Source organism: Kazachstania africana, chromosome 3 (assembly GCF_000304475.1).
Source record: "Kazachstania africana CBS 2517 chromosome 3, complete genome".
Taxonomy (NCBI): Eukaryota; Fungi; Ascomycota; class Saccharomycetes; order Saccharomycetales; family Saccharomycetaceae; genus Kazachstania; species Kazachstania africana.
In genome coordinates this window covers 301,544-315,459 of record NC_018942.1, presented here as the reverse complement: position 1 = coordinate 315,459, position 13,916 = coordinate 301,544, and the positions used below count along the sequence as shown (strand labels likewise).

The window sequence follows — 13,916 nt, the reverse complement described above, 5'->3', positions numbered from 1 at the left end:
CAAGGGAAATCAAGAAGTGAACTCGATGGGTGGAAAGGTATATGTTTTTGACTGAAAGATGCATAGGATGAGAATCACAATGATGAGCTTAAATGCATTGTGAATCTTATTTCAAAAAACTTAGTGAGTTGTCATTTTTCTTCAGCTCAAAGGTTTATCCACGGAAGCGACTTTCTCGTGTACTACTGTCTCCAATCGTCAATTACTCATTGGCTTTAACGTATACTATTGCCTGAGCAAGAACACCAGCACAGCATTATTGCTGAAGCATAACATGAAGATTCACAGGTAGAATATGCTACGTTTTGTTGGAGGAGACTGGTTACCTAAGTTACTACAAAGATCTCGCTCATCGCATAACTTTTGTTGACAGGTTTTACAACGTAAAAAAAAAAGATTAAGTGGACACGACATAGCCATATTTTTTTCTAGATATAAGGAACTACAGCAAAAATTTTACAGAAACGTACGCCTCAACTTGGATTGTTAGAATATATTCCTGATGCAATATAGCAATAGATTTTTCGAACTAAGTCTTTCTGACGATATATTCGATTTTCGTCAGATTCCCGAGGCTACAAAGTTTATTACTGGAAGTTATGTGCTCCTAACTAGTGCCCTATATATTATAAGAAGGTCGTTATATTATCAATTACACCCAACTGACCCAAATATTGATTACGACTCTATAACAAACCCTATTTTACAGTTAATTCCTTCAAGTATAATAAAGTATCCCTTTTCTATTATTCTATCGAATCTGATTGATACTGAACTTTGGAAAGTCATTGTAAATCTACTTAACCTGTTGATAGGGGGCTCTTTTATCGAACGTAATTGGAACAGTTCTAAAGAAATGTTCAAGTTTATTTTCGTTATTGGGTCGATCACTAACTTTGTTGTTGTACTAGTCGCTTATTTACTTTCATTCGTCTTCACCGATATGAGATTAGATGTCCCGCTAGATGGGAATTATACGGTTATCATTGGCTTCCCAATTATTTACAAGCAACTTTTACCGGAAACAACGATTGTAAACATCACAAAACCCAAATTACTATCTAAAAATTTCAGATTCAAGTTACTACCAATCTTTGTAATGTGCATCATGACGCTTACAGAATTGATATGGTTCCATCACTTTGCACAGCTGTTGTCTATATGGATTAGCTTTTTCTCCTGCTGGATATATTTGAGATTTTATCAGGTCTTACCCTTATCTAACTCAAGGGATGAGGAAGCCATTGTTGGTGATGCATCAGACACATTTCAATTGATTCATTTTTTCCCTGACATAATCAAACCCCTATTGAAACCATGTTTTGAGTGGTGCTATAATTTCTTTACAGGTTATTTGCACATAATTAGACCTTTTCAGGCAAATGAAGTCGAAAAAGGCAATGACATAGCTGAACAAAGAGGTGCTAACAAAATTACAGATGCAGAGGAAAGGCGTAGAAAACTGGCTCTCCAAGTACTTGAAGAGAGAATGGTTTGATAATTGTATATAACAAATCTAATTAACTGTTTTAATGTAAAAATCACAAATTCAAAGCGCAACAGCATTATATAATCGCATCAGATTTCAACCTAAAAAAGGTATAAGAGCCGAAAAAAATCAATATGCTTACAAAGAATAACTTCCAGCCCTGTACTATTGAACATTCATCATAGCTGCATTGGAATCATGGTAACTTTTTTAGTTCACGCCTAATTTGTGAATTACGATCCCGATGAACTTCTGCAACGAAGTGATTTATCTACCAATCAAGCAACCTTCACATGATCAACCTTATTTAAATTCTACCACATGACCAGATCCACAAAGCTGTCTCTATCGGCCCATATGGTTTATCACATATCCTATATAGTCAATATGTAAATTTCTAGAGAATATCTGTTGTCTAAGATACTGACGGGATAAACACTCCTTGTACAATTAACAGACACATGTTACCAAGAAATAGAACGCTGCATTGCTAAGCATATGCCAAGAAAGTTTCTCACCTCCTCACTTTATACTGAGAGATACTTACAAAACATCCATTCGTTCTTAATACTTAATTTTCACAGTACGAAATCTGTCGCGCAGCTTTTCATCATCTGCACATCGTTTCTTTCGCTTCCTCGAGAATTTAAGTTTCTCGCACCATCAGTCAACATTGCTCAACAAAATGTATGTCAGACCGTCTTCAGTAAAGCCTGCATCACTTGCAACCTAGTTGGGAATACCGATTGCCTCCACCTTTTTTCTTGTTCTTGATTATCTGTGACAGATGCCTTTTAATTTACCATTTTCTTTACAGCACCTTCATCCATCAACAGATTTCAACAAAGCTTCTCGTACAGTGAACCATATGCAATAGAAATGCATTGAGTAAAAAATGTGGATAATCTTTCAACAAACTATTTGAAAAATAAGATGTAATATTTATACAATCTCGAGTAATAGTATAAAAGTCATCAATTTTCATTAATCCAACTTCTCATTCCCAAAATGTCAATAAAGAATTTCGACCTAGAATTATCATCGATATCATGCAATTGCAAGACTTGTTATTGTCACTTTCCGTGGCTATATCTACAGCACACGCCTGGTCGCCTACTGACAGTTATGCTCCAGGTGAAATCACTTGTGATGCAGATGTAAATCTAGTTAGAAATGCTACTGACCTTTCAAGCGATGAACAAGAATGGCTGAAGAAAAGAGATACAATCACTGAAAGTGCAATGAAGACGTTTTTAACCCGTGCCACTGCTAATTTCTCAGACACCTCGTTCTTGGACTCTTTATTTGAGAACTCATCATACGTACCAAGAGTCGGTATTGCAGCTTCTGGTGGTGGTTACCGTGCTATGCTGAGTGGTGCCGGTATGCTTGCCGCATTCGATAACAGAACAAGAGGAGCTAATGAGAATGGTTTGGGTGGCCTGCTACAAGCTACGACTTACCTGTCCGGTCTTTCTGGGGGTAATTGGATGACTGGAACTTTAGCCTGGAATAACTGGACCTCTGTTCAAGAAATTATAGATAGCTTTAGCGATTCAAACACCAGCTCAATCTGGGATATCACAAACTCCATCGTCACTCCTGGCGGTAACAATTCTACCTTTACTAGTGAGAGATTTGCCTCTATTATTTCTGATATCGATGATAAGCAAGAAGCTGGTTTCGATATAACTCTAGTAGACGTATGGGGACGTATGCTATCATACTACTTTTTCCCAAGTCTACCAAATGGTGGTGCAGCTTATACCTGGTCTACTCTAAGAGATGCTGATGTTTTCATGAATGCTGAAATGCCTTTCCCCATCAGTGTTGCCGATGGTCAGTATCCTGGCACTTCCGTTGACAGCTTAAACTCTACTGTATTTGAATTCAATCCATTTGAAATGGGCTCTTGGGATCCAACCTTGAATGCCTTTACTGACGTTAAATATTTGGGGACCAATGTTACTAACGGTAGCCCAATCGAATCAGGTAAATGTATCGCGGGCTTTGATAACGTTGGATTCATTATTGGTACTTCCTCTGATATCCTCAATGATATTACTTCAAGCTACGAAGCTGTTCTAACATATTTAGAAACTGAATTTTTGAGTGATTCTACAGCAACTTCGGATGAGTACACACTTGGTATCTATTCACCAAACCCATTCAAAGGCACGACCAACATTGATAGCAACTACTCCACCAGTATTGTCGATTCTGACAGCTTATACTTAGCCGATGGTGGTGAAGATGGTGAAGTTGTTCCATTCATTCCTTTAATTAAGAAAGAGCGTGAAATTGACGTTGTGTTTGCCTTTGACAATGATGACGGCTCCGACGATTGGCCAAGCGGTTCCAATTTGATTAGTACCTATGAGCGTCAATTTAGCTCTCAAGGTAAATCTATTGCCTTCCCTTATGTCCCAGACCTTGCTACTTTCTCTGACCTAGGACTAAATGAAAGACCTACATTCTTTGGATGTGATGCCAGTAATTTAACTGATTTAGCCTACGTTCCACCATTGATCGTGTATATTCCAAATGCCCAATATTCTTATCCAAGTAACACCAGTACATACACTTTATCTTACTCCATGGAAGAACGTCTCGAAATGATTCAAAATGGTTACGAAGCAGCAACAAGAAACAATTTAACCGAAGATTCAGGTTTCTTGGGTTGTGTTGGTTGTGCCGTCATTAGGAGAAAACAAGAGTCCTTAAATATCACTTTACCATCCGAATGTGAACAATGTTTTGCTAACTATTGTTGGAATGGCACTCTCACTGATGTAAGCAGTGTCAGCTCAAGTAACAGTTCGTATTCTAATAGTACTACCACCTTATCCAGTGGCGCAGCAGAATCTACAACAGCTTCATCAAACGCGTCCAACTCAAGCTCCACATCTTCTTCTTCTGCTGCATCCAGCAGTTCTGCAGCCAAGGCTAATGCAGCCGCTTCCGTTGAAACTGGTAAGCTTTTCTCATTACTAACCGCTTTCGGCGTGCTTTTTTCATTAATGTAAATTAAATAACAAGCTTTTCTCCTTTGTTATTATCAAACTATGTACTTTACGTAATATTCAATATTATATGATACCACTTATAATAGCTAATGGTCTTACTTACTTTACCCTAACCAAGGAGGTACGGTTCCTAGTAATCAAAAGTGGTTGGCATGCAAACGCCACAAGCACGCTGCCAAGATTTTTAGGAACGAAACTTTATTTACATATGCATATGTAGAACTTCGCATGAAGTAAAAAACGCAGAGAAAACGAGAGAGGCGGATCAATTACGAAGTGCTCAGAAAATTGGGTGTGCCGACGGTCTTGGCATTTGATCAAAGGAAGGGCGATCGAAGCACATCCTAGTAACTTCTTTACGATTTATCTTGATAATATTTTAAATGTATCATGCCGTATTTATGGATTGGCCGACCGTATTAGGTAAATGTGCCTGGATAAAACTTGTTGAGGCAGTAACCTGTTTATGTGCTTTCAGAATAAGTCAACAATATGTCAGTTCTCTAGATTTAGTAAACCTTGAATGAACCATCTCAACGTCAAAGCTCCTGATCTCCACAAGTCGAATTTTTTGAACGAAAACACGAACCTGCCTCAACAGTTATATCGACCCATGAAAAACTCTATTTTCAATGCTAGTCAATGTTTTGATAAGCGTAACAACTTCAGATAACTACCAGGCATGTGTACCTGCACTGATAGATGTCACCTGTTAACGTTTCACTAAACGATACTACGAATATTTTTGAACTGTTAGTTACTAACAAAATATTTGAAGAAAAACATCACATATAAATATGAATAGTTCGATGGTTGGTGTAACTGGTATCATCGATTTGACATCTACTATGATTTTGACTCGGTAATCAATACTTTAGTAATGCATTGGGTGGAATATCTATATTTGTCATCTATTACTTTTAGTGGCGCATTGGCGCTCTCACCTTCTGGCGATTATGCGCCAGCAGAGGTTGTCTGTGAAAGTGGAGTTAATTTACTCAGAGAAGCCAGTGGCCTGTCATCGGATGAAAAGGCATGGCTAGAGAAAAGAGATAAGCTAACTGAAGAAGCTATGAAAAGTTTCTTGACACGTGCTACTGCGAACTTTTCTGACACATCTATCTTGGAAGAGTTGTTCTCTAATTCGTCAAACGTTCCAAAGATTGGTTTTGCTGCGTCTGGAGGTGGCTACCGTGCAATGCTCAATGGTGCTGGTATGCTATCTGCATTTGATAATAGAACCAGAGGAGCTAACGAACACGGCTATGGGGGGTTACTACAAGCTGCAACATATTTGTCAGGCCTATCTGGTGGTAATTGGCTAGTTGGAACACTTGCATGGAACAATTGGACATCAGTCCAAGATATTGTTGACGACTTCAGTGATTCTGATACAAGTACAATTTGGGACTTGGAACATTCATTATTAGATGCTGGTGGATGGAATTGGGCCTATTCTATCGAAAGATGGGCTGCCGTTATCGACGAGGTTAGAGATAAGAAACTAGCAGGATTTAACGTCAGTTTGGTTGATGTATGGGGTCGTGCTTTATCTTATTATTTTTTCCCAGATATGAACGATGGTGGTGACGCACTAACTTGGTCCTCTATTAGAGACTTTGACGTTTTCAAAAATGCCGAAATGCCTTTTCCAATAAGTGTTGCTGATGAGCTATTTACAGATTCGTCATCTGTCAACTTGAATAGTACAGTTTTTGAATTCAACCCATTCGAAATGGGTTCATGGGACGAAACTTTGAATGCATTCACGGACGTAAAATACTTAGGAACAGAAGTCTCTAATGGTGAGCCGGTGGATGACACAAAATGTGTGGAAGGTTTTGATAACACTGGCTTTATATTAGGCTCATCATCCGATGTATTCAATCTTGTTACCGAAGCAGGCTTTTCTTTCATGATCACTATAATGGAATATTTGTTTTTAGGGACAGTGACGGAAGCAAATGGGGACGAAGCAAAATATGGCCCAAATCCATTTAAAGACTCTAGTTTTTACGATGAAAGCCTGTATAGTGACATCGTTGGTTCAGATACTTTGTACTTAGTTGATGGTAGTGAAGATGGGCAAAATATTCCTTTGTTGCCCTTAATTACCGAAGACCGTGCCCTTGATGTGGTGTTTGCTTTCGATAACAGTGCTGATACTTCTGATGGATGGCCCGATGGTGCTTCTCTGGTGAGCACCTATGAGCGCCAATTCGGACTTCAAGGTAAAAATATGGCTTTCCCATATGTTCCTGACACTGACACCTTTGTTAATTTGGGATTGAACAAAAGACCCACCTTTTTCGGTTGTGACGCAAGCAATTTAACTGATTTGAACTACATCCCCCCTCTAATCGTGTATATTCCAAACTCGGAATATTCGTATGAAAGTAATACACTTGTCGAGAAATTAACTTACAGTACCAAAGAACGTATTGGCATGATCAGAAACGGGTTTGAAACCGCTACGAGAGGTAATTTTACCGAAGATAGCACTTTAATTGGATGTATGGGATGTGCTATCATGAGACGTAAACAGGAATCCACCAATGCCACGTTGCCTACAGAGTGTGAATCATGTTTCAATAGTTATTGCTGGAATGGTACCATTGCTGCCTGAAGTTAACTTCGGGTTCGAATCTTTCCAATTTTTCAATTCTTTTTCTTTCAAGAGCCAAATAAATAATTATAAATAGTAGATATATCCAAGTTCGTAATATAACAATATATTCACCCTAATTAGGGGTACATTACATTTGAAACTTACCTTACCAATGGGAATAAAACCAACTATTAGTAAAATACGTTTGTAAGACATAGATGAGATAAGAGACTTCAAAAGGAAACAATAAGCTACTCTGGCTCGTGACAGCATTGTAATGAACGGGAACATCCTGATATAACCTAGGACAAGTCTTGAGAAGAAGTCTAGTATTAGGGATCACCGTAGTCTCACTCAGACGGGCCGTGAGAGAGTATCTTCGGATAAACCTCGACAAAATTCTTCATGGGTAATCGATTCTCGATGGAATCCTTTCCAATCCAATTATTATATAGAGGATGAAATAACAACGGAACATCCTGGATTATTTCATTACCTTCGTTACGCTATGTACATTAGAAGAAAAGATATATCGACTTATTACGATAATTATCGAATAAAATAAAAGAACTTATACTCTTACAAGTCTATCATGTTTAACAACAGTAACGAAGGTATGAGCACCTCCAAGGCCGTTTCCGTCAACGAAGGTATAAAGGCTTTCCAGCATGTTTCCGTCCATTCATATGGAAAAATGATAAAGAATATTTTGGGCTAGAATTCTTCAAATTCCAAGAATAAGCTTCTATGGCCAAGTTGGTAAGGCGCCACACTAGTAATGTGGAGATCATCAGTTCGACTCTGGTTGGAAGCATCCTTTTCATTTTTTTCCGATCCCCACCTTTTCATCAAAGACTAACCTACCCCAAGCCAATGCAGATGAAAGGATGAGTAAAATGGAAGAATAACTTAAATAGATCTGTTATATACAATTGTGTTTGAAAGTTATTGTGAAGACTAGAAAGATTCATTGGCGGCTTTATCATTGACTAAGTCGGTTTCAAAATCAACGGTACTTATTTCATCAGGAGTATCTGGGTTAACAATGTGTAAAACTCCATTGTCCATTCCTAGGTCAGGTAACGATGTAGCGCTGAAGATATTTTTATCTTGATCATTGGCATAAATTCCAGGTTCTTCAAAGACAGTAGACGGGTAGCTCATTTTTTCTAATATAGTAGGTGGAGGTACATTTGCAGTCGATCCTCTTCCAAATAAGGAATTTGTTTTGCTTCCTTTAGATGATTGAAGGGATTGCGTTCCGGAATTACGCTTGGTCGCATTACTTATATTTGCTGCATTGTTGTTTGAGAAAATCCAGCTACTAGTCTTTGATGATTGTTCTGGCAATATGATTGGGTTAGCATCTTCATCACCGAAGGAGTAAGGTTGGAATTGTTTATTCTCCTCAAAATCAACCTGTGATTTTTCCATCATATTTTTCTTTTTCTGTTTTCTCCAGTACATAAATATTAGGACTAAAATTAATAAAATCATCAGAAAACCGATTACAACGCCAATTACTATTCCGGCTATAGCTCCACCGCTTAATTTGTTGCTATTTCCGGTGCTTGATTTGCCGTTCATTGATGAATTTGCTCCGGCAGATAAAGCAGTTGCAGTAGAGTAAGAGCTCATTATGGAGGTAGAGGTCACAATGACAGTGGTTGCTTCTTGATTTAATGTTGTTAGAACGGATTGAACTACCACCTTGGTTGTATAGTGAATGGAGGTAACTGCAGCTTTAGGACTAGTAGTTGATGTGGGAACGTTAGCTAGATCAGAAGAGCTTAGTTGTTGCAACGAAATGGCAGTTTGTATAGCGGTTGTAGTTGAAACAGTAGGGGTTTGGGTACTTGAAGTTGTAATATCTTGCTTCGTACTAGAACTGAGTGGCACTGTAGACGAAGTAGGAGACGCAATTAAAGAACTTGAAGAAACCGATATGGGCCGACTGCTTGATTTAGTAGAGCTTGATAATGCCGCAACCTTTGCGGAGGAAGGAGTTAATGTTATTCTTGTTGTGAACGACGATAATGATGAGGACGAGATTGATGATTTTGTAGCTAGTTGTGTCTCTGATGATGCTTTTATCGATGAGCTTGTCTTTAATGTAGAACTACTAATTTGGGAACTTTGTTCTTGCGAGCTAATTGAAACTGAGGCATCAATATATACATCCATTGCAGAACTCCCACCACAGGTTTGATATGGCCAGCCACCACATGCAGTGTCACACTTTGATGAAGATAGTTTCTCCAAAGAATATATGAATGAAATGGAATCCCCACAAAAGCATTCATTACCATTCAATAGTGCTACTACATTAGAATTTGAACATTGCTCCTGACAATATGATACAGATTGGTAAAGGTATGAACCCTTGGAAGTTAATGTTATCGAACTTTCTAAAGCAGATGCGTCATAACAGCCTTGATAATTATATTGATCCAAGGCCAAAATGCAATTAAATAAAGGTAATGCTAGTAATAGTAGATATGAATATGAATTTGTGTGCATTCTATAATAAAATTGTTAATCCTTATGAAAAGACTTTATGCATTATAAGAACAATATAGTTCCTTTTTTTGATTTCTTTTCAAGTAGATCAAAGATACTAGAGGCTAGGAAGAAGTTGAACGCGGAAGTACTTTATTTAATTTGATCTAAATGTGCAAAATATGACCAAAATTTATGAATTAGTATACAGAATGGAAACTTGGAAGTGCTTTAAAGAGAGGAGGTTTTTTCAGTATGATATTTTTTTTCCTCTCTAAGTTTAAATTGTACATAGTTGGTTGCATCGATGCTGCGTCATGAGAGAACAAAGGGCCACGGACGGAGTGCGCACACCTCGAGGTTCCATATTTTTTTTTCCTTCCATTAACGCAAAGAACGACGGAGTGAAATCTGACAAAAATAGAAAAAATTGACAAAAACAATTAACATAGTTCGTTTCGAAGACATTGTATGATTGCTAAATTAACAAAAAGCAATAACTTTTTAACCAAACATTCAGATTGATTAATTTCTATACAAAGTCCTAAGGTAGAAATCGTTATCTTCTGGTAACTATTTGCCAAAATTAAGACTTTATTTCTACTATCTATCCAAACACCGAAAGTGACCTTATGTTTGTGTTTGATTAATTTATTCTTGAATTCATCGATTGTACATGTTTTTGAATCTTTGTACACGAAATATACTTTATGGAATTTCCGCATCACTAAATTGAGTAAATCTGTCAATCTATTATTGATAAGAGTATACTTCCCTCCATTTTCATTTATTAAATTTACCCATTGTAACCAAGTTCCAATATAATTTTGACAGACAAGATTGATATAGTTGTCTATTATTCTCTTCCATGATTTTGCCAAATCGAATTCTTCAATATCACAATGTTGACATTTATCTGTAAGGAAACACAACGTGTGAAAGTAAAACTTTATAGACTTCATTAGTTTTGGGTTTGATTTATTAATCCTATTGAGCGTAGCTGGTATTATGTCTATGGAAAATGTGGACACTGATGACTCTTGATCTATCAATGTTTCATTTTCATCCTTATGATTGCCGTCGTCATTAAGGAAATATACGTGATACATTGGTGAAGGGTATGAATGTGATGGTTTTTGTAAATTAGCATAGATATCTTTGAATAATTTGAAAGCTGGCGCTGTAAGATCTGAAGACTCGAATTGTAAATTACAGTGATTCATGAGATGATGAATACTGTGGAATTGTTGGGGCCAAGTTCCTGTATTGGATGTGGAATACCATCTTTTAAGCCAATTATTATTGGAGCTTCTCGACAGCAACGTAATATCCACCCATTCTCTTTTAATTGGGGTGACAGAAATTTCAGTTGAATTGACAAGATCGTAATTACAATCTAGTTCAGGACTCCTTTCCTGCAAGGGCATACTATATGTAGCTTGTAACTCACTAATGACTGGGAAGCACTCTTGCTTCTGTTAACCGCGGAGCTGATTCATCCTTTATATTTATACTGTTTTTTTGGAGGGGAATATATACCCTACGACTAATTAGCCGCCCATTGCTTGAAAATTTCCAGTAGCTACCGGGTGACAACAAATTATTAGCCGCCCATCCTCAGAGCAGAACCCATCCATCTCCCCGCGCAGAAAGAAAGCCACCTATTAATCGTTTGGGTTGCCAAAGTGTCTCACCGTTTCCATCAAAATCCATGTCTTACTTATCTCCGAACATATCAACAAATTTCACCTTTCACATGCTCACTTCTCTTATCTTCAACGCATCAGCAGCAGCCAGTTTGTTGAGTTTTTCTCACTGCGGGGTTCGACCATCGACTGATACAATAAACGGGGCGCGCGTGAGTGGAGAATACCAAACGGAAGAAAAAAACTAAACCGCACCAGCGTGGGCTGTGCTACCCGGATTCCAGCGTTGCTTTTTTTTTTCTTTTCTTTTTTCAGCCTCGACCCCTGAAGCACAACCCTAACCATATCGGTAACTGCTTCCCAATAAGAAAGTATTGGACATCAGAATTTCCCGTCTAGGAAAAAAGTATAACATTTCCCTTTTCTCTCCCCACCCCGCGTGGGTTTCTCCGGTTGAAAAAATTCGACTGGCAAAAAAAAATCGATCGCTCCATGTGAAATCGATGATCGATGAAGCGGTTTTTTTTTTTGGGTAAATACAAAGAAGCCTCCTCCATTCATAGTGGGAAAAGTCAAAAAATAAAAAAATAAACATTAAAATATAGAGAGAACGCTTTTTACTTCTTACAATCAAGATAGAGTGACTTTTGGGTTTAATATTACACTAATCCATTACTATTCGCAATAAAATATTCACATTCTATCACATTCTATATTTGTTTATCTTCTCGACCATTAAGACACATTACTCAAATATAAAGTAGTAGTAACAAGAAAATTTGAAACAGAATTTTAATCATAATTCCCATTTTCAATCAGTCTCTTTGCTTCAATCTACTGCTACTTCCGTATTATGACAAAAATATCTCCTCGTAGGGATGATGAAGCTATTTCGTCTACTATAGTACCACAATTTAAAGATGATATACATTCCGATGATACTATTTCAAATCATAATGATATCGATATTAATTCAGATTCAGACAACGAAAATTTCGACGATGACGATGATAGAATCGTTATCAGACCTGTAAATGATGAAGACGATACTTCAGTAATGATCACTTTCAATCAAAGTGTATCTCCATTCATTATTACATTAACTTTTGTAGCATCTATCTCAGGTTTCATGTTCGGTTACGATACTGGTTATATATCAAGTGCTTTGGTGTCCATCGGTACTGATTTGGATAATAAAGAACTAACTTACGGTGATAAAGAATTTATCACTGCAGCTACGTCTTTAGGTGCTTTAATTTCAAGTATATTCGCCGGTGTTGCTGCTGATATGTACGGTAGAAAACCATGTCTAATGTTTTCCAATGTCATGTTTTTGATTGGTGCTATTTTACAAATTAGTGCAAGCAACTTTTGGCAAATGACAGTTGGTAGATTAATTATGGGGTTCGGTGTTGGTATCGGCTCTTTGATTTCTCCACTTTTTATTAGTGAAATTGCACCAAAAATGCTTAGAGGTAGACTAACAGTCATCAACTCATTATGGCTAACTGGTGGTCAATTAATTGCTTATGGTTGTGGGGCAGGTCTCAATCATGTCCATAACGGTTGGAGAGTACTAGTCGGTCTATCTTTAATTCCAACCGTAGTGCAATTCACTTTCTTCTTCTTTTTACCTGATACTCCTAGATATTATGTTATGAAAGGTCAATTTGATAAAGCTAAAGCTGTTTTAAAGAAAAGTTACCATGATGCCCCTGACGAATTAATCGATTTGAAAGTTGAAGAATTGGCTGCATTGAATAGTTCAATTCCAGGTAAGACTGAATTTCACAAGGCTATCAATGCTGTTAAAGAATTACACACAGTTCCATCAAATTTCAGAGCTTTATTAATCGCCTGCGGTTTACAAGGTATCCAACAATTTACTGGTTGGAATTCTTTAATGTATTTTTCAAGTACAATTTTTGAAACTGTCGGGTTTTCAAATTCATCAGCGGTCTCTATCGTGGTCTCTGGTACAAATTTCATTTTCACTCTAGTTGCCTTCTTTGCCATTGATAAAATAGGTCGTAGATACATTCTGTTGATCGGTTTACCAGGTATGACAGTCTCTTTAGTCATGTGTGCAATTGCCTTCCATTTCATTGGTATCACTTTTGTAGGTAGTGACGCTTACGTTCAACATTCAGGTTTTACCAGTTGGGGTATCATTATTATTGTATTCATCATATTATTCGCCGCATTCTACGCTTTAGGTATCGGTACCGTTCCATGGCAACAATCTGAATTGTTCCCACAAAATGTAAGAGGTGTAGGAACATCTTTTGCTACTGCAACAAATTGGGCAGGTTCATTAGTTATTGCTGCAACATTTTTAACAATGTTACAAAATATAACACCAACAGGTACTTTCTCCTTCTTTGCCGCTTTATCTTTTGTTTCCATCTTCTTATGTTATTTCTGTTATCCAGAATTATCAGGCCTTGAATTAGAGGAAGTTCAAACGATATTGAAAGACGGTTTCAATATAAAAGCCTCAAAAGAATTGGCCGAAAGGAGGAAGAAACAGGCTGCGAGGGTTCAAGATTTGAAATTTGAACCAACTCAAGAAATTACTGAGGCATGATTCTTCACGATTAATATATTCGAGATAAAATGTTTATAAACATATATATATATACTTTTCA

General features: G+C 37.3%; 6 protein-coding genes and 1 non-coding gene across 7 annotated transcripts; 5 read left to right on the top strand and 2 right to left on the bottom strand.

Annotated features, from left to right (window-relative positions):
* Positions 1 to 502: 502 nt before the first annotated feature.
* KAFR0C01530 (uncharacterized protein) lies at positions 503 to 1,498 on the top strand (the record flags this gene model as incomplete). Its single annotated transcript, XM_003956232.1, has 1 exon — positions 503 to 1,498. One exon carries the CDS (start codon positions 503 to 505, stop codon positions 1,496 to 1,498), a length of 996 nt encoding a protein of 331 aa, XP_003956281.1.
* A 1,040-nt stretch (positions 1,499 to 2,538) lies between these two features.
* KAFR0C01520 (uncharacterized protein) lies at positions 2,539 to 4,515 on the top strand (the record flags this gene model as incomplete). The annotated part of the gene is made up of 1 exon (XM_003956231.1): positions 2,539 to 4,515. One exon carries the CDS (start codon positions 2,539 to 2,541, stop codon positions 4,513 to 4,515), a length of 1,977 nt encoding a protein of 658 aa, XP_003956280.1.
* Positions 4,516 to 5,395: 880 nt separating this feature from the next.
* On the top strand, positions 5,396 to 7,141 carry KAFR0C01510 (lysophospholipase family protein; the record flags this gene model as incomplete). Its single annotated transcript, XM_003956230.1, has 1 exon — positions 5,396 to 7,141. The coding sequence occupies one exon, from the start codon at positions 5,396 to 5,398 to the stop codon at positions 7,139 to 7,141; it is 1,746 nt and encodes a 581-aa protein (XP_003956279.1).
* Positions 7,142 to 7,864: 723 nt separating this feature from the next.
* KAFR0Ctrna13T lies at positions 7,865 to 7,937 on the top strand. The gene has a single exon. It is a non-coding gene; the product is annotated as a tRNA-Thr (tRNA).
* A 143-nt stretch (positions 7,938 to 8,080) lies between these two features.
* Positions 8,081 to 9,643, bottom strand: WSC3 (Wsc3p; the record flags this gene model as incomplete). The annotated part of the gene is made up of 1 exon (XM_003956229.1): positions 8,081 to 9,643. One exon carries the CDS (start codon positions 9,641 to 9,643, stop codon positions 8,081 to 8,083), a length of 1,563 nt encoding a protein of 520 aa, XP_003956278.1.
* Positions 9,644 to 10,065: 422 nt separating this feature from the next.
* NDJ1 (Ndj1p) lies at positions 10,066 to 11,049 on the bottom strand (the record flags this gene model as incomplete). The annotated part of the gene is made up of 1 exon (XM_003956228.1): positions 10,066 to 11,049. The coding sequence occupies one exon, from the start codon at positions 11,047 to 11,049 to the stop codon at positions 10,066 to 10,068; it is 984 nt and encodes a 327-aa protein (XP_003956277.1).
* A 1,072-nt stretch (positions 11,050 to 12,121) lies between these two features.
* On the top strand, positions 12,122 to 13,855 carry ITR2 (myo-inositol transporter ITR2; the record flags this gene model as incomplete). The annotated part of the gene is made up of 1 exon (XM_003956227.1): positions 12,122 to 13,855. One exon carries the CDS (start codon positions 12,122 to 12,124, stop codon positions 13,853 to 13,855), a length of 1,734 nt encoding a protein of 577 aa, XP_003956276.1.
* Positions 13,856 to 13,916: the final 61 nt, after the last annotated feature.